Raw genomic sequence first — 25,561 nt, forward strand, 5'->3', positions numbered from 1 at the left:
TGTGGACTATTTAAAAAATTCTCAGTAAAAGGCTTTTGTATGGCGAATTGCATGTTTCTGTTAACTTAAATAACCTGAATACACCCACTAGATCTGGCCCTAAACCAAGTGCAGGAGAGTGGAGCAGTGTGAAGGGAAATACAGCAGCGGCAGACAGGGCCATTTTATCCAAAGCTGCTTTACAATAATGCTTCTCGTTCACCCATTCACACACACACTGACACACCGAAGGCAGTTGGTGACATGCACCCGACCCACCGGTAGCAACTTAAGGTTTAGTGTTTTGCCCAATGAAGCTTCAACAAGTAACCAGAAGGGCATGGGAATCAAACCACTGAAATTGTGGTCCATGGACAACTGCCTTACCAACTAAGCTACAGCTGTCACAAATTTATACACCTACCACTTTAAATCCAAGGTTTAATGTTCACTGTGGCAATTGTATAGTATATAGTATCTCTCATCAGGCGATAGGCAGGATATGCTACCAGCCTATCTCAGGGACAACACAGAGAGGTATACACAGACAACCATTCACTATTAATCTTACATGCATGTCTTTGGACTGTGGGAGGAAACCTACAAAATCACAGGGCAAAATGCAAACTCCACACAGAATTCAATGGATTTAATAGCTGGATTCAATAAACAACCTATAAATGATACTGTTTCTAATTTCACCCTGTTGGACTGTTTACTGTTCACTAGCTACAACTCCCAATAACTGAGTAATACTCATTCTTTTAAGGGAACATTAAAAGAATGTAAAGTATTCACAGTATGGCTTTTTTTTCTGAAGCCATCATAGGAAATGCAACTAGTGTTGACAGGCACAACTCGTTAATAATAAATCTATCTATGAATGAATGTATGGTATTATTTATTTTCAAACAGTAGATCAGTGTTATATTTCGTGGGAAGCAACTGAACAAAAAGGAACAGCCACAGGGAGCTTTACTCTGCTAAGCTTGGACTGCTGTCCAACATGATGGAAAAAGGACAATTACTGACTGACTACTTTATTAAAACAGCATGCGTTTGTTTGGCTGTACTGTAAACACAGTACAGCTCTTCTGTTGTATTCCAATTAAAGTAGCTGCTCAGGGAGCTCAAGTAATTACTACCGCTAGCAATGTGCTTCACCTAATAGCTAAATGCTTCAGAATAGAAGAAGACAAATTTGCAGAGTGGTCTTTCTGTGCAACATCGCCGGATCTAAGCAGAGCAGTCTGTTTCCTGTAGTGCCAAAAATGAGGTGTGAGATTCTTTAAAAGATCTTCAGCAGGGTTCAGCACCGACACCTACTGAGGTATTCACTACCATGTGCATACATATTTTTAATGTTTACTATCTGCTGCTGATACCAACCAGCTACATGACTTACTTGAGGTGGAGAGTTCAGCTTCCTGTCCATGGTGCTCCAGGATCTGCTGCTCTCTGACAGACAAGTCTTCGGAACCAAAATCTTCCGCTTCAGATCAACGTCCTCATATGGGTTTTCCTTCTCTGTTGGGATGAAGTAAGTACATTATCAAGGCTCAGATTCAATGTCAACAGTGAGGTTATCTGTCCACGGACAGAGGCTGCTTTTGACGGAAGACAGATGAGGTCAGCAAGAGGTAAACAGAGGGCAGAAAAGGGCTTCAGGGGCCTCCCTATGGTTAGGCTGAGAAGAGATGAGTCATGAAAGGTAAGTCAAAGGTCACTCCTAGCTGACTGAAGTAAGCTTTTTTCAAAACAGTCACTGTTGGCACTTTGCCCCACAACCCCCAGTGGGGCCAGATGAAACTTCTGCACACAACACTGCTGGTGAGTCACTATCCAGGCATGCAAACTGTCTGCTGCGAGAGACAGAGAGGAGGGTCATCCTCTTAGACTATGGCAAAACAATTCAATCTAATAATGTGGAGCATTACAACTGTATAATAATCAATATCTACGTGTTCCTAAGTATATATTTGTATGATATCCAGCGATTAAAATATATTGTAATTTAAAAAGTTAAATTTTAAGGACTTGAGCAGAAAAAAATTCAACAACATAAAGTCACATAAAGTCACAATAGGCAAAGACCTTTTACTGCTCTGCTTTGATCAAGGAGGGAAAATGACCATTACTGAATGCTGCACTGCTCTCACTGATGTCACCTGGCCCAGAGCCAAGGCCAATAAGGGGAAAACTCGTGTAACACCACAGTCCATGTCTATTCAGACATGTGCTCTGAGAATAGCTTTTTGGCAGGGTCTGAAAAAGGTTGTGAGAAAGTGAAGAAACCACAGTGAAGAATAAAAACAGAGCCAGATGGCGTCGAAATGCATGAGGGGAACTTTAAAAGAAAGAACAGCAGTGTTATCTCTGAGCAAAAAAGAAGAAAGAGCAAAAATCTATTTGGTAGCTGTGTTCCTTCTTCCTGACTACCTCGGTGGAAAACCCAACGAACTCCTGTTCTCAAACAGTGTGAGTGTTTAAAAAAACAGAAGATTAACCTACAGGCAAAGCTTTGTTATCTTATCTATTTTTAGGTTAATTATTGAACTGGGTTGAGGTAGATACACACACACCGGTGCCCGCACATGCAGACAACATACAGAAGCAGGGTCCCTGAAATTATTATGCATTATGTTGTGTCACGCAGTAAATTGGCTTAGTGGAGTGATTTTCTGTGCATCATTAAAGCTGAGGAGCAGAATAAGAGGGCTTAGTCTTTACCCCACGTTGTGCCACTACTCCATTAAACTGAAGCAATACTGTAATGAGAGCCTGCTGGGAAAATGATATGTCTATATTGCTGCTTATGTACTGAAGGGTACTAATCTACTCCTCTGATTACAAACATCCAGATCGCTCTGTAACACACCCACAGACACACTGCATTATGCTGGGAGTGGACACACCTTGGCTGCACACTGTGATTGTATTTTTCTGTGTACACAATGGACTCTCTGGGCAGGGTGAGGCACAGTACATACTATACCTACAATGTCAGCTTACCCTGTAAAATGGATAAGCTACAGTAGAATGGTGCTGCTCACCCATTCAGTCATAAACACAAATATGCCAAGGGTAGAGTTACAGTTTTGTAAGAACATCTGGCAGCACCACAAATCATACAGAGCTTGTCTGCTTGTGACCACATTGGAGGCACTATGTATGTGAATTCACTGTACTTTTGGCCTATTATGGACCAAAGAATAACAAAGCTATAGGTCATATCGTTTTCATATAGTCACATAGTCTTTGTGTAACTTGAAAAGAATTTGAGTCACTCGTTACCACAAAATCTTGGATGCATACTGAACAGGCCTACGGAGCACAGGCCAAGGGGCTCAAAAGGTCAGAAATACCATGGGCCAGAAAAAAAATAATGGGATCCACAATTACATTGCTATCCAAAAGAGGCACAAAATGACTAAACCAGATGCAAGAATTCCCAAAACAAAATGGTAAAATTACCATTAACATGCTGAAAACAAGCAAAAAGAAAGGGTGCGTGGCCCTTTCCTTGGTTGTGCCCAGAGATCCATTTTCTCATAATCCGCCCATGCACAGGGTCTCCCAGATTCACTCAGAAGAGCAGACAACATGTGAGGGAAGTGAAAGTAACACACCGCAGAGCTCCACGCCACAGGCAGTAAATCATAGCCTCACATTGTGTGTTTCATCAGCCTGTAAACAGATCCCTCACTGGCACTCCATTTATCAGCTACACTAGTTAAAAGCACTTAAATAGTTGCAAAGTACCGTAGGTTTTCGTGGAGCTGTGCTAACACTGTAGCACGGGTGACAAATGCCTTTCAATCTTAAGATAAACATCTGACATCAACCACAGGTGCCAAAATCCAAGACGGTGCATGTCCTACCAAGACGAGTGGAGGGAAGCCAAGGTGTCCTCACAGAGTTCAGAGAATATGTGGGGGCGTCTGGTTTTCTGTACGAGATGCTTGATAAAATATGAGCACAGATGGACAAAAACATGCCTCATTTCCTACTGCTGTGGCTGCTTGTCTAATGGACCATCTGACCTCTAAACTGCTGCGTGGCGCTGGTGGAAACAACTGCTCTCCTCCATTAGGACTTCAGTGTTAAAACTTTTGTTTGAAATAGCTGGAGCAATTTCAAACTCTCTCTTTGTCAGGAAGAAAACAGAGATTGGCACAAGTGTCTGTCCAAGGAGCAAACTCCATGCTCACAGTGCTGGATGAACAATGGGGGCTTTGTTGGGATTCATATGAAAATCAGTCATGCCCTGACGCTCTATCTGAGACTGCTGCACATCTTTGGTTGTGCTGATGAGCACAACAATGATTACTGAGCTGGGAACAGTGTGGCTACTTGTAGTAATTCCAAGTAATCGAATGCTTTTAAATAAAACATCAGCCCTTATTTGGCCATCACTTAGCATCACTAAGTATAAAACTTTTTATTGCACATGAAATCCAAACTTTGTCATGAGACCATACTGACACAGATTTCTACCACATTAAGTATGGACTGGGGGACTTGGCAGTAGGACTGGGCAGAAGGCCTGGGGTCCTCAAAGGAATTTGGCTCCTCAACATGTGCAGCATTTTATACACACATTATCTCAGAAAAGTTTTGGGTTGATCCAGTGTGCAGTGAGAAACACAACTTGCAGACAGGCCTGCAATGTGAGAATGTGATGTTTTGTTGTGATAAAATAAAGAGCTTCTTTACAATATTTAGCCACTTGTGGCTATAATCAATTTCAATGTCTGTGTGGACAAGAGAGTTTTACAGTTTTCAGTGATCACGCTCCTTAATATTTGTTGGCACTGGAGAACAGTGTAAAATGCGACAAGTACACACATAAAATAAAACTTTCACAACCATGTTTCTATACCATACACCTCTATATGAGGCACGTGAAGGTAGAGGAGCTATATTCGCAGTCTTATTACATTAGGTCATGTTGCAAACACTACACACGGTACTTTCACTACAACATATTACTACTACAGATGCATTTAAAAAAGTCATACTGTCTGTGTTCACTTGTCACTGAAGGTGAGGACTTATGATGCAGGAAAAAACCTTCAACTTAGTGTCAGTGGTTTTAATTTATAGAAAACACATCATTACATGTCCACAAGGATATGGTATACACAAGGTATACAATCATAAAGACAAAATCTGTGTCAAAAATGCAAGTGCTTTGGCCTGATATGATCTGCACATATTAATTAACTGATTCATTGTTCTATCCATAATAAATCAGAAAACAGTGAATACAGTCCAGCCACAATTCCCCAGGTTTCAAATCTCATATCCAGTTTTGTCTGACCAGCAGTCCAAAATACAATTATAGTCAGAGATAAGAAGTAGGTGGAAAAGTCTCAAAAGGAGAAAATCGGAAAACCGCAAAATAATCACATTTGAAACTGAAAATGTCAATTTCGTCACTTCTACTAATAAGCACATGGCATACAATTAATCAAATGTTTTAAAAGTCAAATAATGTTTATAGATATAATAATACATCATATCAGCTGTAAACTATATTTAAGAGTGACAGAAAGAGTGCAATGAACCAGAGTGCTTACCCACAATGTCCTCATAGGCATTCTCCTCTAAAGTGCTTTTCGAACTTGGTCGACTCCGTGCGTCAGTGGTCACTGTGCCATTCACTGTAGGTGAAGACGAATATGAAGATGGACTTCCAGCATCCTCTGGCTCACATGACCCTCTAGAAGTAAATGAAATAAGTCAAAACAGACCAAGACAGGGAAAGATGCTGCTGAGTTGCAGACAGAAAAGGAGAAGGAGTAAGAGTCACTGAGTCAGCATCTAGCTGAAAGACGGTGGACAGATTAGAGCAGACAGAAAAGGTCCAGAGGCTTTCAAAAACAGTCCAGACATTTTTGCTTTCTATTATCCTCCCCTTGCCATCTGGAAACTAAGAAGGTTGAACAGGTGGTTCAGTATACTTAAACTTAAAAAATGTCTTCTCCTTCAAGATCTTTAAATCATAAATACTAATTATAATTAATTAATAAGTATAGAAAAAAGAAAAACTGCAATCAATTTGTTCTCTAATCACAAGAAAGCTTCTGAGAAGCCAAAGTAAACGTGCTGATATCTTAGTATTTCCTTGCTCTTGCACTATGTAAAGCACACATCACATGTCAAGGCACTGCACAGCAACTTGGTTACAGTAGTGAGGGATCTACACTATGGTCATAATTTGCCATCGACAGCTTGTGGCTTTTAAGCTCAGTCTTAAATTGCTACAGCCACTGGAATGTTAAACACAGAGTTGAAGGGAAGGATGTTAAGGATTTCACCCCATTTCACATAGGGACAATCTGCAGAGGCCCCACCCTCACATAAAAGATGAAATCCATTGAATCCAAATAGCTATAAGTTAAGTTGCTATATGCAAAAAAAAAAAAAAAAAAAACCACTAATCGGGTAAAATGTAGGGAAAAAATTGAAACAAATAATCCAGTTTGGATTATTTTGCAGTTTCCAGTTTTAACACTGATCTCTACCTGAAATCCTGAGGACAAATATTAGAAATACATTGAGCTTTAATTAGATTGGGACATGTCACTGAGACCTGATCAAATTCACACAGAGAAGCTGCTCAGTACAACCCTAGTTTGACCTTTGGCAATAAAAACTGAGCTGGCAGCCTGCCTTGAGTGAATGAATGCAATTGACACCTAATACATTAATGGTAACAATGACATTAACAAAGAAATTGTATCTAATAAGGACTAGCTTAGTCAGAATGTATCATATTAATGTATGTTCATTGCCTTCTGCAGTAGCATCTCTTGATGCTATTGCATCTTGATGCTACTGCATCTCTTTCAAAATTAAATCAAGCATTTTATTTTGTGAGCGCAGGAAACAAACTGATCCATGTCATTGTGATCGAGCCAACCTCAAAATGTTTTGTGCTTTTTGTCTCATATCTAAAGCAGAGGCCTGTACTGATATTCTCACCTGTCCTGGATTCTCATGGGGGTGCTCCCCTCTGTCTTTACAGACTGTGGTATGCTGGGTGCAGGAGTGGAAGGCAGAGGCGGCGGAGATTCGGAGGCTCTGTTTGGAGGTAGTCCATTGGTTGGCAACGCACCCTTCTGGTCCTGTTTGGCATCATACTCAAAAGTGCGTTTGGGTTTGGGTAAGGGGTTGACAGGGGTGCCCACAGAGGTGTGTTTGCTTGGTGGCTCTGGACTCTCAGACCTGACTGGGCTCACACTAAACCTTTGTCTGAGTTTCGAGAGCTTGTCGGACACCACAACAGTATCTGGTTCGGTGGCCACTGAGCAAATGCTGCTGCGCTTACTGGCACATGTACTATCAAAGTCGTCACCTATCACAAAGGATTTTTGCCTTGTCTTGTCTGGAGCATAGCAGTTGCTCAGATAACGTGGAGGAGGTTGGCTGGGATTCGCCTTCAGGGCTTGCTCTATCTTTTGTATCCTGTTGAGAACTGCTGAAGTTTCCTTCCGAGCAGACAGAGAACGTACAAATATTCCAGAGGACTCTGTCTTGCCTGTCCTTTTCTGGTAGCGACCTAGGCCGTCTTTGTCTGAAGCTCCTTCCTCTTCCTCTGTCTCTGTGTAGGAGCACTCGGAGAACGCTGTGCTCATCCTGCGAACCCCCTTAAAGTCAAAAGTCTTCTCACTACAGGGAGAAGAGAGCAGGCTTGGGCAGCCCTCACTGTCCCCTACATGTTCCCCTCCTCTTTTTTCCAGACACAGGCTCATCCTAGGCAGAGCCACCCTTCTACACTCCCATTCTGAGATCTTCTTCCGTATTGTGGTGGGGGGAACACCTGCTACTGACCGGGTGAGAGAGAGGGTGCGCTTGTGAGCTTGGTTAGAGGAAGGTCCTAGTGAGAGTGTGCTCCAGCTCAGGGGCCTGCCATTAAGTACATCTCCTGCGGAGAGATCCCCTTGCTTCTCCTTCTGCTCCTGGATGGCCTGACTTTCCTGGTAGGATCTGGTTTGAGCTGGGGGCTTATATATGGAGAGCCTGTTGTCCAGGCAGCTGATGCTCTTCGATTTGGTAAGACGGCCTTGGGAGTCACTATCACCTGTGAGTGACGCACCACTGCACAGGCTAGCTGTTTTGCTGTTCCAGCCAGCACGTACCAGGAATCTGCCGTCAGTCCGGACGTACCTACTCTGCTTCCCAGAGTTCTCACTGTCGCTGAGGAGAGGCTGCTGGCTCTGCCCCTGGCTGGCAGAGAAAACAGGACAAGGCGATGTAGACCGGCACCTGAAAAAGGAATGAGAAGGGTGCTGAGCAAACATTGGAAAGCCTCAACACACATTTCTCTGAAAATAACACACTTCACTCTAACAGACTTTAATAAATCAAAGGAGACAATCATAAGCGCACCCAACAAATACACTCAACCGTTCAGCATGAAAAGGAACAGAAAGTCAATGTAAAACAGTGGGGGGGACTCGAAAGAATCACCTTAAGTTTTGAATTCATTTCTGTGATCAAAGAGAGAACAAAAACCTGAGCCACTCATTGAAAGTAACCACAGGAAAGTATTCCGTCTTTGGCAGCATGAAATTAAAATAAAAGCCAAATGAAATATAGACTACATTAAAATGTCACTATGGATTTTTCCACATAATCAAAATAACTTGGAGAGAATCACTGCAGACCTCACACGGAAAGTAAGTACGCCCAGAAAGAATTATTACAGCAGTCCTACCTGTAAAAGTCTCAGTGCTCTTTCTTGTCCTCAGTGTTTTCTGATGCCTGCTGCTACGTGTTACTAGTTGCTGCTTGGGTCATAAGCTCACTGTTCTATCGTACCAACACACACTTTCTCACGGTGCTCACCTCGTTCAAAATTCCCAGAGATTGACAAACTTTCCCTGTAGATCCCTGACACCTACTGTAGATACTCAGGAACCTTGTCCTGACTTGGAAGCCGTCTAACTCTTGCGAAAGTGAATCACTGGGAGATCTGATGTCACTGCCATGGTTAGAATAACAAGCGTTATGGGAGGAGGAAGCTGAGGGCTGCGGACTGTGATCCAACAATGCAGGTTGGGACAGATCTCGCTTCACACCTATCTGCCCTTCCCTGGGTTCTTTCTTCCTGCTCCAGGATGGGGAGACTTTTAGAGCAGCTAGGAACCTGCAAACTGCGGGCATGATGGATCCATGTTATTTTCTTCCCTTGAAGGAATATGAGAATTACAGATGATGACTGAGAGTCTGGATATTTTCACTGCTAACCAGCACTATTCTGAATTCCAGTGAATAGATTTCTGAGCACACAATGTGCTAAGACCTGTGGTTAATCATTAATATGTGAACTGATGTATCAAAAATAAAAAAAAAGAAACAATTCCCACAGCTTGGTTAATTCAAGTTAGAATAATTCTATATGATGAAGTAGGGTCCAAAAAGAAAACATACATGCATCCCATCCTAAAATGAGTTTGTTACAAGGAAATGCTATTTCATTGGTCAAATAACAGCCAAAAACATATGATATATTGTTAAAGTTACAGTGTGTAACCATCCTACTGGGCTATGTTCAGCCCAGTCTTATTCCTTTGTGCTCTCATACAGCTTTGCTTTGCTCTTTACACTGTGCTCGTCTCTAGTCCCCCTTTTAAAATGACAATTGATAAAAAGCTACAAAACTTACTATTTGATCACAAGGTTGAGCCTCACTCAAAACACTTTTAGAAGGTAATATTCCTCTACCCCTGTCTGCGCTTTTCAATGACTCTTGTCTATCATAGAAGGCTTCTACTGACCCTCTTCACATTAAGATCAGTCTTAGGGCTTATTTCTATCTATCTATCTATCTATCTATTTATCTATCTATCTATCTATCTATCTATTTTTCTCTCTCTCTCTCTCTCTCTCTCTCTCTATATATATATATATATATATATATATATATATATATATTCTGCCCGTGCCCCAATCTTAGTGCAACCTGCCAAAATTTAATACAGTTGCTAAAACGTTGCTTAAGTAATTAGTAGCATTGGAATGAGGTGGAGAAGGAAGAGTTTGGGCTGGCATTCCATCCAACCAGTGAGCTAATCATCAACAAGGAAACACAATTTTATTTTTTATTTTTTGTCCTTTCGGCTTATCCCGTGAGTTCAGGGTCGCCACAGCGGATCATTATCCGCATGTTGATTTGGCACAGTTTTTACACCAGATGCCCTTCCTGACGCAACCCTCCCCAATTTCTACCCGCACTGCACAGCTGGGGAGGGGAATGGGCTATTAGGGGTTCAGTGTCTTGCCCAGAGACACTTCGACATATAACCTGGACCGGGGATCGAACCTCTGTAGATGACTACCCTTACCAACTGAGCTACAGCCGCCCCCTCATCAATAAGGAAGCACAATGCACAAGAAACAACAGGCCTGTAGCAGAAGCCTGTGAAAAAGAGTCCTGACAAATTATTTTAGCTTTTAAGCGGTGTTGTGTATGTAATATGTATATAAGTGTAGCACTTAGGCAAATGTACTTATTTTTATTCCACCACTGTATATTTAAATCCCTTCAATAAGTAAAACAGACCATATGGCTTCATGAGGAGAAGACTTTCTGAACACACGCTGTCATCAATCAGCAGTCCAACAGCTGACATGTTGCTGTGGTTCACAGGGGAATTCTTTGAATTAGTCAGGTATATTAAAATCATGCTGATTTCAGGAAAAACTCCTGACTAAACTTCTGTCGAGGACTAATGTGGGGAGCTGCATTTCACTTGAATGTTTTTGTAGCAACCAGACCAAACATTCAGTAATGGCTTTCAGTAGCATTACAGTGTGTTGATTTAATTACAAAAGTCTGAATAATGCTCTTTGGTTATGGAAGAAAAGATTTAGGCTGGCTTCATGTTGTGAGAAAGACTGCATCTATGTTTTATTTTTTGTACAGCATACACTCAGTTGCAAGTCGCTTAGTGCATGTACACCAAGTTAAAAATAATACAGTCAAACATAATAGTCAGAAAAAGAATCCTCAGGATATGAAGGTGATAATGTTCGGTTTCCGTTAAAGTTGTTTTCGAGATGTGCTACTCAACTGTACTGCATTATAAACAGAGGTATTTCTGTTATTCACCTGATGCAAAGTGATGGAGCTGCTCATTTGAAAACACATTTTAGTCAGATTCGCTCATTTTTTAAGGATAGCAGCCATCATGGAGTGGTTAGCATTCATAGATTCATAGCTAGAAGGTCCCTAGTTTGAATCCCGGCCACCTGCATCTTTTCTGTGTGGAGTTTGCATGTTCTCCCCAGCCTTGATTTTCTCCAGGTACTCTAGTTTCCACCCACAGTCTGAAGACATGCATGTTAGGATAACTGGTGATTCTAAATTGCTCTAAAGGTGTGAATGGTCGTCTGTCTTAGTAAGTGTATCTGTGTTACTCCTTATGCTGTAAAATATAAAAAAGATAGCAACATGTTAAAGACCTGTCCATTAGACACAAAAATTAAATATGTGGACTTTTCAGAGGTTCTGGTGGTCTGGATCGTGTCTGCCAAAATAAGCCCAGTTCAGTCAGCTTCACGTGAGCTGGCCACGAACACAACACAGTGCAAAGATCTCAATGCCAATCACAAGACACTGAATTCTGGCTTTCCAACAGGCATCCAGGACATGCTATCCACAAGCCACTTCCTGTTCCTGAGCAGGACGGAGAAAGCAGAATGCTCACAGGAGCAGAATTATGTTTGCCTGGCCATCTAGCAGCTGCTTTCTGTCACGTGTTCATTTGTTAGCATATAGTATAAAACTCTGATCTAGCACAAATTAAAATAAAGAGTTCTAGAGGTACTTCCTTACATATCAGTGAAAATGATAATTCCATTGAATATGTATTAGTCACAGTAGTATGAGCTCACTGTCTCTTAGTCATCTCTGTTCAAAGCATTTTAAGGTCAGCGAACTATATTCCAAATAAAACAGGAAATTGGCAAAGGAAGACCTTGATATTGGTAAGGTTTCCATTATTTCCTCACAGAAGATCAGTGAACATTTTTAAATTTGGTTTTGTATTGTTTTTTCTACCACTTTGCTCCTTGTTGCCATTTGTGCTGCTGGTGGCTACATGGTTCAAAGTTGTAGCAATTTGTCCTAGAAACTAAATCTTGGTTGACTTTCATAGTTTCGGGGAACATGTTGTGTAGCACTGGTCAACTCTCCATTTGCTAAAACATGGAGCTGCAATGCAACTTTGCCTCAAGAGCTTTAAATACAATGTTCAAACAAATCCAAGGTAACATGAGCTCGTAAGCCCCCCAAGCTGTTCATAAGGCTCTACTACACTGACAGCAAGATTTGTCTATTGAGATTCAGTCAAAGTGCACAATTTTCATGTAGCTTTGATCTACCTGTATGTTCACCAGGTTTACCTTATTACTGTGCACTGTATATTTGACAACTCTGTGGTAAATATGCACACAAGCAAATGAATTACATTATCAACATCATAGTATCATTACATAAACCTGCTGCCACTGTTTACTTTAGGTTTTGTGTTGTATGAATGAGAATCACTGAGTCTGTAGCAACAACAGTAGCAATAAAATAAAATACATCAGAACACACAGTTATAGGGACTTAGTTCAAGAGACCAAATTACGACAGCATTGAGCCTCAATCAAATTCTCCACTGTCACCACTGTATTGGGTGAGAAAGTGCCTATTCTGGGATAGGAGCTAAAACATTCCTCAAAATGGCATCCTAAGAACTTTTACTTGTAAGAACTTTCATTGTTTGTGTTTCCTGCAGTGTGGACACACACAAGCACATAAATAGACAAAATCAGTCTGAGTGTGAACAGATGTTTCTTGTGCATGTTTAATTTAATCAATAAATTGTTGCCTGTACTGAGAAAAATTGAGCTTATTCAAATTGGACATAATGATGCTGCAAGAACGAACAGTCAACATATCACATATCATCCCCAAAGTTTGGTTTTGTCTCCCAGCAGGACACTGTCAGTTCTCAACATGCTAACACAAGCTTCAGCTCAAGAGCTGGATGGGGCCCTTGTCCAGGATACAGGATTGTACTTGCAAAAGCTTTGGGAGTCTTATCATGATTGACAATTATGAGTTGTGCTTTCCCATGAGTTAAAAAAGAGAAACTATTACCAAAGATGCGGTTGAGATAGAATAAACAGATTTTGGTTTCTATTTCAAATCAAAAGGAACCAAACATCGAATCAGATGGATACTCAGAAACCTTGCGATATGACTTGAGAGCACAATAACCGGTTCACCTTTGTCCCAGATGTCACTGACCTGTCGGGGATGCCACGGGGAGCTTTACCCCCTCCTGCAGGAGACACAGCCTTCGAACTCTTGTTGGCTGTCATGTTTGTCTGCAAACCGCCCGCTCACCTGATGGACAAAAACAAGGACAGGAAACATTCAAAAGCTTGCAGCTTTACAGGCATTTCAGTACACACAAAAACTTATTAATAGTAGATATATTCTATACAGATCTAAAACTGTTATAAACATGCACTTTAATCCAATGCTACATCAAAAATCAGATGACCAACATTGTATGGGAGCACCATTGGGCTGAAGGGGCCAACTCCTGTTCCCCAAAGTGGTTGCACAACCCTGCACCTCTCTTTGGTTTAGTTACAGGCTCCTATATTATATATGGGACCCGCTGGTTAACATCAGCTTGACTTGAGTCAAGTTCTTTTCCCAAACGCTGATACCCTTGGGAAGTGAACTACTGCATTGGACTGACTTTCATAAATCAAACTAATGAAAAATTCAATAAAGCTTCCACTTCACCACATCCACAATGTTGTATTTCCAGTGTAAACACTGCAGATTACTTTCAAACAAACGAGAAGTAAGTAACATAAGTGATACAGCATATGGCCAAATTTGTGCCAGGGAAACTCTGGTGCTTCAGCTGCTGCTATTCCTTCATTTAAAAGATGTCACCTCACACAACACAGAAACAGCTAAATTCCAGGTCCCAATCTGCACTGGGATTATAGCCAGAAAGGAAATTAGGATATAAACCTATTAATCATGTGGCTTTCCTTATTACCCAATAGACGATTTTGTAATCCAGAAAAAAAGCCAAAACATAACTTTAGTTTGATGATATTCGTGACAAAAAAGTTTGTGTAGATTTTTTGGAGGCATCCACGTGTGTGTTGAGCAGGATTTATACTAGTTAACCACTATTGATCAACTAAGTCTAGCACTGAACTGTGGCATAATTTAGAGGCTGCACATCTCCTGTACAAGTGCTGACATGACATGTAAAATCACTCTGCTCCACCCAGCCCTCCCTGTCCCTGCTCCGCTGTGTTCTTCTATCATCTGCTACACTCCACCGCACTTTGAACAGCTCTTCAGGTACTAGCCATTATCAAATTGCAATAAATACAAATGCTGCAAAACTGCTGACAGTGCTGTTCACTGAGTTTGAGTTCAACAGAACCTGTCCTCATTATAAATCCAGAAGTTCATTTCTAGTAAAAACAGAATCACAAAAGCTGGATACTGTAGCTTTAACTTTAGGTAAGGACTCAAAATATTAGTAACATTTCCATCTAGTTTGTCTGTCTAGCTCTAAGATCTGGCCGTGCAGATGGTTTGGGCCGGGGAGGTGAACTGAGTTTTGGTGCTAAAAACTCTTGCTGTGAATTGTTTGAAGAATTTGATTCTTTTAACATCCTCAATTTAACAGCATGAAAAGTCCTAACAGAAGAAAAAACTGTCAAGATATGTTTCTGATAATAAATGTTTCCTGCATTTAATGTTAAATTAGATGAGCAGTCCTCCCTTCAGGCCATTGCCCCTGAAAATCACTTTTTTGAAATGCTGCATTGACCCTTTCAACAAAGCTCAATGTGATTGTTCTGGTGCATAAGAAGGTCAAATGGAGATCTCTAGAGATCAGAGGTGGAGGATGGGAGGGTGCTTGGCAGCAGGACTTGTTTACAGGAAGTTGTTGTATGAAGAAGCCAGCCAACCAGTAGTAGGTCCTACAGAGACAAATGAGGAGAGTGGGGGCATTCCTGCTGTCAGCTATTTCCTGTGGACTGAGGTACGGCTATGCATCATTATTTTCATCAAATACAAAGAATGATGTTGTCTTGTCCTGCCTACAACTCTCCTCTCCTCCTGCCATCATCCCGTGCTTTAGAGCATAATTTTTACAAGTCAAGTCAGAACCTCAGCCCACATTAGTGGCAGGGTAAGTTGCATTGAGAATTGTTCTGTGAAGAACAGAGATGATCAACACATTATATGAATAATTTAGCCATGATCCAACATAAACATAACGAATCATTTTGGAAAGGTCATACAAAAAGAACGTCAGAACTTGAGTAATTCGATCTCTCATCTAAATGAGACCTAATGAAAATATTCTGCTTACATAAAATTCTGATACTCTGGCAGCTATGTAAAAAATAATATTTCATTTATTCCTGCATTGAATATTCCCTATGACTGGAAACATGAAGCTCCTGTCCATTTTATTTGTAACACCTCAACGCTAAAATACAACGAATGGAGAAAAAACCAGTTGTTAGGAGAGGAGAAAATGAGTTTTCCAAAAAGTGATAGCTATACAAGGTCAAGAACAATGTGTATTTGTATTAATTCATTATTTTGACTTTTTAGATGGAGAAAGTAATCATAAATGCAGAAATGGGTCAGACAGGCTTGAGATGGACATTACAGTGTAAACACTAAGGCGTTAGCCAAGTGACTTCCTGAGGTGTGATACCATCTCGCTACACAAAATCGCAGGCTGTAAACAACCACTTTTAAGAAAGCTCTAGAGTATATTTAAATGCATTCAGCCAGATTCAAGAGAAATTTTCTCTTGAGATGTCAAAACAGTAAACAGTGACACATCATCAGATTCATGCTGATTGGAGGTGTTTCCACACCAAGTACATTGACATTTACTGGTGTTAAAATGTTTTAAAGATTGCTACAGCAAATGAAAAGCTCCATTTATTTAATTATAAAATTAAAAATGTTGTTTTAAGTATATGTATGTGAGGTTAAATCTTAAAGAATTTACTTGACCCCACTGTTAAACACGTGCAAATATATGGTAAGGACAACGTATATTGCTTTCTATGTAAGCCTACACACACACACACACGCACACGTCTTGATGACTTTGCGCTTTAACTAGATACATGATCATTCTTTTGAGCTTTTCAACCATGTTAAACACATAGCCCTTTATAAAGTAAGACATCCAGCAGTTCAAACACATCCAGTTAAAAGTTCTACTTCAGTACTCTTTAAAAAGGGCCACTACTTCTCTATCTCTGTAGTAAAACCCAACAAAGAGAGAGGAAAAAGGCATCAACGGGCTTTGGCCTGGATATAAAAAGAAATCCCCAAAGCCAAAACGTTGTTTTATATATTCAACAGTATCATCCTAATGACCTAGCTCCGACTTTATCCTGGTTTCTGGACATTCAAATTCATAAAAAATTAACTGATTACACATCACACATCAATGAGGCATATTTTCCTTAGCAACAAGAACATATTCATGAAATGGGAGTGCAGTGTCTTCATTAGATGGAATAAAAGAGTCCTTTGTGTCCAATACATCCTTGAGAGGGAGATGTGGTTAGAAAGTGAGTGTTTTATCAGCTGTGTGTGTGTGTGTGTGTGTGTGTGTGTGTGTGTGTGTGTGTGTGTGTGTGTGTGTGTCTTTGGTTGTGCGGAATTTAAGCTCAAGAACATCATTATGAGGACATTTTAGCTTATTCTCACAACTTCAAAAGACTGTTTGATGGTTAATTCTCAGTTTTAGCCTTAAGGTTGGAGTTAGGTTTAGGTTAGGTGTTCAGTTGTGATGGTTAAGGTTTGAGTAAGGGATGTCCCTGAATGCTCTCCCAACTATACTGTAGAAAAACAAACATGTACTTGTGGGTGAGTGCAACATGAACAACTCAATTAGGTAAGATATCTTTTAAAAGGGAGCCTAAACGTTGTCCTTGGCCCTGTCACTTAGAATAGATCATGTGATACACAGGAATGTACTAATATTTGCCCTATCTGTCAGCCCGCAGCTGCATTTAGAATATTAAAGAATGTTTTCAGAGGGTGAAAGAAAGCACTGGAGAGGGGCAGAAACAACTGGATGCCAGGGGCCTCTTCGTCATTCAGAAAAGACTGCACACAACTATGCACTTTCTCAGCACTTAGCATTTAATCTTCAGTCTATGGAGGCCCGGCCACTTTTATTAAACCGTTTTGTGATGTCATAATGGGCAAAGTATGATAAACTTGTGACTGGGTCTACTTCAAAGTCTTGTTTACTCTGAAACATGCGGCAGACATTGAAGATTCCACAAACAGACACTAATAATGTCTTCTTGTGTCTTTACCTGACCTGGTCTCTTATTTCTGCTGATCAACAACCTGACTTCAATGTTTTTAAAACCACTGCACAGCTCCCAGACAGCCAAAAAAGTAACGGGGAGAGGAAAAGTGAAAATCTCTGCAAGGTCTCAAGTCTTTCCACACGTCACAACTCACTGGCAGACATGAGTGCATGAGCCCACACAGTTATCCATGCCATTGTTTCAGTATGTGCAGAAAGACCAGTTTTGTCCCCAGCGGACAAAAAGAGACTTGAGCTGGTTGAGTTAGATCATGTTAGCAGAGCAGTGTGGGAGTTGAGTTGCATAAATATCCTGGTAGAAGGGAATCCAGCCCTTCATACCCAACCTAAGATAATACAGCTCACATTAAAAGCATTTACAACACATACTGTATGCACTGAGTATGTGAGGGGCATCAAAAACATGAAAAATGTGCATGTTCAAGCAGAAAAACTGCATATTCTATATATACTGCATGTAAATATTTCATTCATATATGTGTGTATCTGTGTAGAACAAAACCACCAAGGTTAATGCTACTTGCAGTTGCACATAGCCAAACCTATTTAATTACCCTCGTCACCACATGGTTCGCCGTGCTGCCACTATAGCTCAATCCACCAGGTGGAACCAATTCTTGGAATCTTTTTTTAATCTCCTTTTTCAGCCATTTCAGCTTTTTTTTCCCCAGAACTTTGTGGCATATTTTTCTTTGTGGAAAAGAGGGAAAATCCTTCTGTGTAACCTAGATATGAGCATGCACAGCTGCAGAGGCAGCCATGTGGAAAACAGGCTCATATCCATCTGAGCTGCAGCAGGGGGGATAGAATTTGTGTCACAGAGCTGACCTCTGACACAAGCATTTTCCAAAGACACAAACTAAGATGTGTTCTTGTTTTCTTCATTTTAAAGTTAGAGACAACAAATGCAAAGATGTATATTTCACCTGCGTTCCTGAACAGAAATCTAAGGCTAAGACTAGATTTTCTATCATTAAATTGCATATTTATATGTAAATATGCAAGTCATAACATATTTCATCTGTAATCTCCGAAAAATAAACAGCAAAACCAACATGTTTTCCATAAACAATAATTCAGGAGTAAGAATAAGATATGAGGCGGAACAATATCAGCTATTCAAAAAAGTTTACATCACTGCTCTGATTGACGTCATGAAAACTTCTGTAAAGAAATCTTACCATTTGAGACCAGTTTCTTTTAACCATTTAGTAGTTTTACTGTACTCAAATAGAAATAACTTAACCCTTAATAAAGGAGATTAAATATTTATGAGATGTTTGTAAACAGTGCCAGTACATGGATCTAATGATTTATTTTGTCATTCATTTCTTTTAATGCACTGATTTAAAATGCAACAAAGCTAATGAATGAAAAAAACACTGCAGACTCCTTCACCTCCAAAGTTCACATTAGCATTGCTGTGAGTGACATAAGTCATCAGTGAATTGAAAGAAGTGGAAGTGATCTCATAAGGGATGTCATCATGGATATTATGACACTGTCAGATAAAGAAGTAGCTTTAGCTGTTTGGATTTGATTAATGTGCTGAATAAAAGCGATTTTTTTACAGGTTACAGGCTGTAATTCCTTATAAAGAGCTTTACAAATTGCAAGCTTTAAGAAATGGAATGCTCCATTTATTACGAATATCAACAGGTTCCGACACGTGTTTAAGAGCTGAATAGGTTCACTAACACAGCTGACAGTGTTAGCAAGCACAGATATCAAAGCTGATGGTGAAATGCTTGTTTCTGAGCATGCATTGTTTGATTAGCTAAATGAAGCCAGAACATCCAGTGGGATGTTTATGTTGGCACAGTGAACTCATGTTATGGTGGCATGGTATACAAAATCCTTCCGCACATCATGCAGATCCCATTAAATCGTTACAACCCGCTAATTATACAGTGCATCAAGAGGTTATGAACTGTTTATAATGCTTCATACATTGTTGAAATTACAGTGTGGCGGCTTTTTATCACTTCGGTGCAAATATGATGAATCCCCACTACGGAGATGTCACCTCCAGTAAGTCAAGGTAGCATAAGAGCAAGTGAGTATAGGATGGCAAGTAACAGATGTGTCAAACAGTAGCCAGCAGTGTAAGATAACGGGACAAATTAATGGACAGCTTCTCATATTTAAAGCAGAAGATGTCTTACAGAGGACCGAGAAATAATCAAAACAACACCAGGTGTTTTTTGGTATTTTGGAAGTTACAGCCATGCTCTGTTCATTTCAACACTGAAATCTGCTTAGCACATCTAGGACAGTGACCCTGGTGTTGATATAATTGTAAATCAAACTTTAAAAGGAGTCTGCTCAGTGTTATTCTGAGACAGAAGTACAAGTGTGAAGTCAGGTATGATTTAAGCCATGTGAGATGTGCAAAAGTACAGCCACAACTAGGCACTGCTGTCATGGTGCTCAGGTGAGTTCTGGTAATTTTAAGCATATGAGTGTTTACGTCACCTCAATGGCCTCCATAAGAGGTGAAAAAGCATGGAAGCAGATTTTCTTCAAATCAAAGAAAGCATTCTCGCAGAGCCTGATAACTTTAGTAGAGCCTGGGGGTAAAGTTAAGGAACATGGTCTTGTGATCTGAGCAACACTGGATAATGTCCCTGACTAGGAAGTCTGCCAAAACCATATGTTCCAGAAATTCTCCCCCTAATCTAAGAGACTAAACAAAACTGGTCCTTAGAGCTTGAAGACTCACAGCCAGGACCAGTGGTACAGCTCAGCAAGTAACACCTGGACTTTCTGGATGGATGGAGTGAACTCGGAGAGTGGAAATGAACTTTAATTGTGATGTTGAACAACACTGCTTTTTAAAGTTCTCGCTCCAGTTAAAGTGAATGAAAAACAGAAAGGAACTTCCTCAACAGCCCAGTGTTGACAGTCCCATCCAAGGAGAGGGGAAGGTCATTGTTAGATCTGCACAATAGAGCGTTTGAGGAAAAAGTGAGCTAAAGAAAACCAGCTGCAGCCATGGGGTATACATTATAGTGAACAAGACCATGAGGACTTAGGCAGCAATCTGTTAAGAAAATCCACATTGAAACTACTCATTGAGAGCATGTCTTTACCTGAGAGTGTGTTTTTAACGTGGATGTCATCCATGTAGGTGCTGAAGGTCACGAGAAAATAACAGCCACTTGTTGCTTGTTAAATGTGCTGATTAAAAGTACTGGTCGAGGGTAAAACAAATATGTATATTGAGGGAAACGTATGTTAAACTATGTTCTGCGTGTTATATATTGATAGGTCTGTATTGTGCCTGCAGTATGCAAGTGGTGCAATATAATTAATTACTGTCCTTATGTACATTTTTGGAAGCAATCTTTTCATTACTTTAATGGTGAGGGAAATGTGAATATTCATATAATAGTAAAATGATTTGACAGCTGAAGTTAGCACTCATTTAAAATATTTTAGGATTTCTGCATAAGAACATGTTTATATAATATAAATAAGACTACAAGATGATTTGTTATCGATTAAACTATAAATTAAACTTAACAAAGACATTAGTCAGTTATTCAGCATCAAGGTTTGGACAAAAAGAATAGCTGAACAAGTTAAAAATCATGCTTTTATATTAATGCATGTGTAGTCCCTAATGTTTAAGTTAAAGTTGCAAAATATATAATAGTAAAACTATAGTCACAGCCTACTTTTCCAATTTTTACTTCTTTTCCTTTGCAAACTTTTACTTGCGACACATTTTCAATTCAGGACTTTTATTTGCAGTGTTACAGTGTGGTATTTTTTACTTGAAGATCTGTCTACCCCCTCTCCCGCTTACCTACATACATTTACTGTGGGCTATTTTCCATCTAAAGCACTGAACACTAAAACTATACAATTAAATGCCTTTCATTCGACCGCACATTCACACAGTTCACACATTTTGTTTCATGTGGTTTTTATCTGCCAAATCCCCCCCACCCCCAAAATAAATAAATAAAAAAATAAATCCTACAACAGGAAAAGTAAACAGCTGAGATCAGAGTCGTCTGATCTGCTCTGGGCTGTTTCTACTTATCTGCTGCTTTGACTTGTTCAGTATTTTTGCGACAACAACTTGGTGTAATTACAATCCTCAGAGTTAGTGCCTGTATCCGCTGGGACATTTTTCTCCATTCAAAGGGTCAGCTGGAGGAAAAACACAGCCTGCTCTTCCAGCCTGCGCTTCATGGTTTAACGTGTCGATGACCAAATATGGTCACACGTGGATTAGTTTACTCTTAAACGCACCTTGCACTTTTTTTCCCCCACAACACCTTCACACACCGCTTAGACTGTGTTGGTGTTTCGCAGCTCTAAGTAAAACTCGGACCTCCCTGCTGCGGCTCGTCAACAACGGTTTATTTACCTCCGAGTTTCTCCTCACATCCATGGCTGCTGACATTTTCAGATTATAATCCCTCTGCGCAAATCCCGTTCGTCTACGCCTTGAAAAACTTTGGCTGCTTTTGCCGGATACCTGTCCTTTTCAATAAACTCCGACTGAGGTCTTTCCAACCAAATCCGACAAAAAAAAAGAGGACAAAAAGTTCCTGCCTCCCGTCTGCACAGCCTGTTGCAGAGTGGAAGGCAGGACTTGTTACCATGGAGACGAGTTGTTTGCCCCCCACTTTTCTCGGGAGTTGCCCCCCACCCTGGGCCGTGAATTCAGCCTCTCTCTTCTTGTTTATTGTCGCGGAGGACTGAGGAGCCTGATGAATATTCAGGAGCTGAACCATGTTGCCAGCACATTGTCCTGCTGCAGCCCCCCCCCCCCCCCCAACACACACACACACACACACACACACACACACATTTCACCCCCACAAAGATGTCTTTCATCAGGGAGACGAGTGTGTTAGCGAGCAGCAGCCGAGCTAACTAATGTAACTAAAACTCAGTACTTAAGTAATAGTGCAAGTATTTCCCTAAAAAGACTCTCCGCTACAAGTAATGACGCTTCAAATTATTTACTCGTGTTGAAGTACAAAAGTACATGCTTTAATATTTCGTTAAAGTATAAAAGTACGTGTACTCCACCAAGAAAACAATGTGTTCTATTTAATGTTGTCGATAGAATCAATGTACATTTCTATGTATATTTATTTAGCAAACTTTGGAAGTTGAAAATTTGTGGCAAAGAGAAGTTACAGTAATTATATAAAAATAATAATACAAGTTACCTGAAGTGACTTGATGTGGAACAAAAGTGGCACCGTTGGTCAAATTCGAGCAGATTGTGATTGATCTATGATGATCTATGCCAGATGGTTAATCAACAATAATGCATCATAATGTATTAGTTAATAAGACATTTACATCTAAAAGGTTTAACTAAAGCTGTAAAATGTATGCAGTACAGTACAATACAAAGTACAATATTAGCCTCTGAATATTACTCAAGTAAAAGTAGTACAGTACAAGTACTCAGTAGAAGTGCTGCAAAAGTATGCACAAGTACATTATTATGAACTGTGAGTTTTGGTACTTTATCTATATGGGTGATTCTAGAATTGGGGGAAAATTTCACAGCGCCCAGACAAACCTTTAGGTATGTATCAAAAACACTGTTTGTTGAATCAATTTTCAAGAATAATACTTCACTAATAACTGTGCATGATGTACAATTCCGACACAACTTGTAAAATATGAACTACAAATTATTTTTGGCTCCTGATTCAACTTGAATTAGCACGAAATAATTACGTTCAATTTTCAGGTCTTTCTGTGCTCGCTGAATTACAAAGATCATCTATTTTGAGTGTATGTAATTTCAGTAACAAAAACATATATTTTGGGTCTTTCAACTCTTTTCCTGCTGTTATAAGTTATAGTTTTAGTACAAAGCGTTTTTTACAAAATGTTGAGGATACATCAACAGTAGTTTTATTATTTGTTATCACCATATTGCAGTGACACTTTATACTTTTGAAACTTCAACAATATTATATGGAGTTCCCAAAGTGGTGGAAAATGTCAACTCTGTTAAATAAATTTCAATAATTTAACATTAGATAGATAGATTTTATTAATCCCCAGAGGGGAATTTCTGTGTTGCAGTAGCCTTTATACAATGAAGTAAAAACAAATCAATTAAAATAATAACTTCTATCTCCAGTGTACATTGTGCAGTTTAGTGAAGGGAACAGTCTAAAAGGCCAGAGATGTTTTCCTCTTTTGTCCATTGAAATGCCTTAGTGCCTGCTGTACATGTGCATATGCAGAGCCGGGCTGTATGTTACAGTTATTGTACTTATGTTGTGATAAAATGATGAAGGTCTGTCTCCTGACTCTGCAGAGAGTCATCGTACAGACTAATGGCTGTTGGCAGAAATGACCTCCTGTACCGTTCATTGTCACAGCGGGTTTGAAAAAGCCTCTTGCAGAAGTGGCTCCAGTGTTTGAGCAGCAGCTCGTAGAGAGGACGTGAGCTGTTCTCCATGATGTTTAACAGTTTTTGCAGCGTCCTCCGCTCAACGACCAACTGCAGAGTTTCCACAGAGGTCCCCAGGGCACAGCCAGCTTTCCTAATCAGTTTATTCAGTTTATTGTTGTCACTGGTTGTGATGCTGCTGCCCCAGCAGATAGCAGCAAAACAGACTGCACTGGCCACAACAGACTGGTAAAACATCTGCAGCATCTGGTTGCACACATTAAAGGACCAGAGCTTCCTCAGGAAGTAGAGTTACTTTCTGTAGACAGCCGCTGTTTTGCATGTTTAGTCCAGTCTTTTGTTGAGGTGAACTGCAAGATATTTGTACCCCTCCACCATCTCCACCACCTCGCCCTGCTCCTAGTCCTGCTGAAGTCCACGACCATCTCGTTGGTTTTAGCCAAATTCAAGATGAGGTGATTGTTTCCACACCAGTCCACAATCCTTTCCACTCATCCACTGTACTCTGCCTCCCCACCTCCACTGATACGCTCCACCATTACAGAGTTGTCAGAGAATTTCTGCAGGGGACAGGAGTCTGAGTTGTACTGGAAATAAGAGGTGTACATTGTGAAGAGGAAGGGTGAGAGGACTGTCCCCTGAGGTGCTCCTATGTATCTGCCACACATTCCCACAGCCACACAAATTGTGTTCTGTCGGTCAAGTGTTCAGCAGCCCATGAGGTGAGGGAGCGGTCGACCTGGATCTTCAGCAGCTTCTCTCTTAGCAGGACAGGCTGGATAGTATTAAAGGCACTGGAGAAATCAAAGAACATGATCCTGACAGTGCTACTTTGTTTGGTGAGGATCATGTTCTTTGATCAATAACTGAGTTGATTTCAATAACTGAGGTGAACATGAGTAAGACTCAAACATTCCCTATCGTATTTAAGCATTCTGTATTATTTTAGAGGAGGTGCAGAGGGCAGCAACCATGACATCTTCATAAAGTTCTGAACCACATATATCCAGGCTACATTAGTGCAGATTCTTCGAAATGCTGATGAAGGCTCTTATGGAAAAAGCAGCTTTCAGTACATAAAGTAGTTCAGCTTTATCTTATCTGCTGCTGTATTTGTTGCACAGGTGTCTATAGTAATGATGATCTTGCACTAATTAGACTCAATAAGACCTGAACAGTTTAGATTTGTGCAGAAACCTTCTCCAAGAGGCGCAAGTACTCTAGATGTGTAACTAATCTGGACTAGACTTGTACATTCATGTTCAAAAGAGTTTTAAACTTTGTTTTCTCAATGGGGTACTTGTACTTAAAGCGAATTGAGCATGCACACATTACTGCAACTTGAGGAAGGAATTTGTAACCTCAGGTCATTGGTACATTGAGAAAAATACATTTTTGTTAGGATTGTCTGTAACATAGTGTGCACTGAACTGTTTCTTCCAAATGGTTTGGTAATTTATGTATTTGTTAAAAAATAAAATCAGAATAAAATCATGTTGTTAATCTTATCAAATCTATTATTCATATCAACTTTGTTAACATCAATGTCAATTCTGAAAAGAAAAATACAAAACATCATTATATATATTTTATTGTTAAGAGCTTGATCACTTACTTGATACATTAAAAGTCAAAGAATAGATTTAGTTGATTTGATTTTAGTTTAAGGATTTGAAGTTTTTACTCCCAAAACAATGTTTACAATGATGGTTTACGTTTTCATTCAAGATAAATCTTATATTTT

General features: G+C 40.0%; 1 protein-coding gene across 4 annotated transcripts in view; it reads right to left on the bottom strand.

Annotated features, from left to right (window-relative positions):
* dennd2b (DENN domain containing 2B) overlaps nucleotides 1–25,561 on the bottom strand; it is a 52,248-nt gene that overhangs the window by 22,163 nt on the left and 4,524 nt on the right. For 2 of the 4 annotated variants that reach the window (XM_067496433.1, XM_067496434.1), the window contains exons 1-5: nucleotides 21,793–22,026; nucleotides 13,292–13,390; nucleotides 6,970–8,253; nucleotides 5,562–5,704; nucleotides 1,385–1,506 (exon numbers count right to left, since the gene is read on the bottom strand). In XM_067496433.1, the coding sequence (XP_067352534.1) occupies nucleotides 1,385–1,506; nucleotides 5,562–5,704; nucleotides 6,970–8,253; nucleotides 13,292–13,365 (1,623 nt within the window). In that variant the 5' untranslated portion in view covers nucleotides 13,366–13,390; nucleotides 21,793–22,026. Of the gene's footprint in view, nucleotides 1–1,384; nucleotides 1,507–5,561; nucleotides 5,705–6,969; nucleotides 8,254–13,291; nucleotides 13,391–21,792; nucleotides 22,027–25,561 lie in introns of those variants that run through there. The other 2 variants (XM_067496431.1, XM_067496432.1) reach the window with 2 other exon arrangements.

The sequence above is a fragment of the Channa argus genome, chromosome 2, assembly GCF_033026475.1.
Source record: "Channa argus isolate prfri chromosome 2, Channa argus male v1.0, whole genome shotgun sequence".
NCBI classification, from domain to species: Eukaryota; Metazoa; Chordata; class Actinopteri; order Anabantiformes; family Channidae; genus Channa; species Channa argus.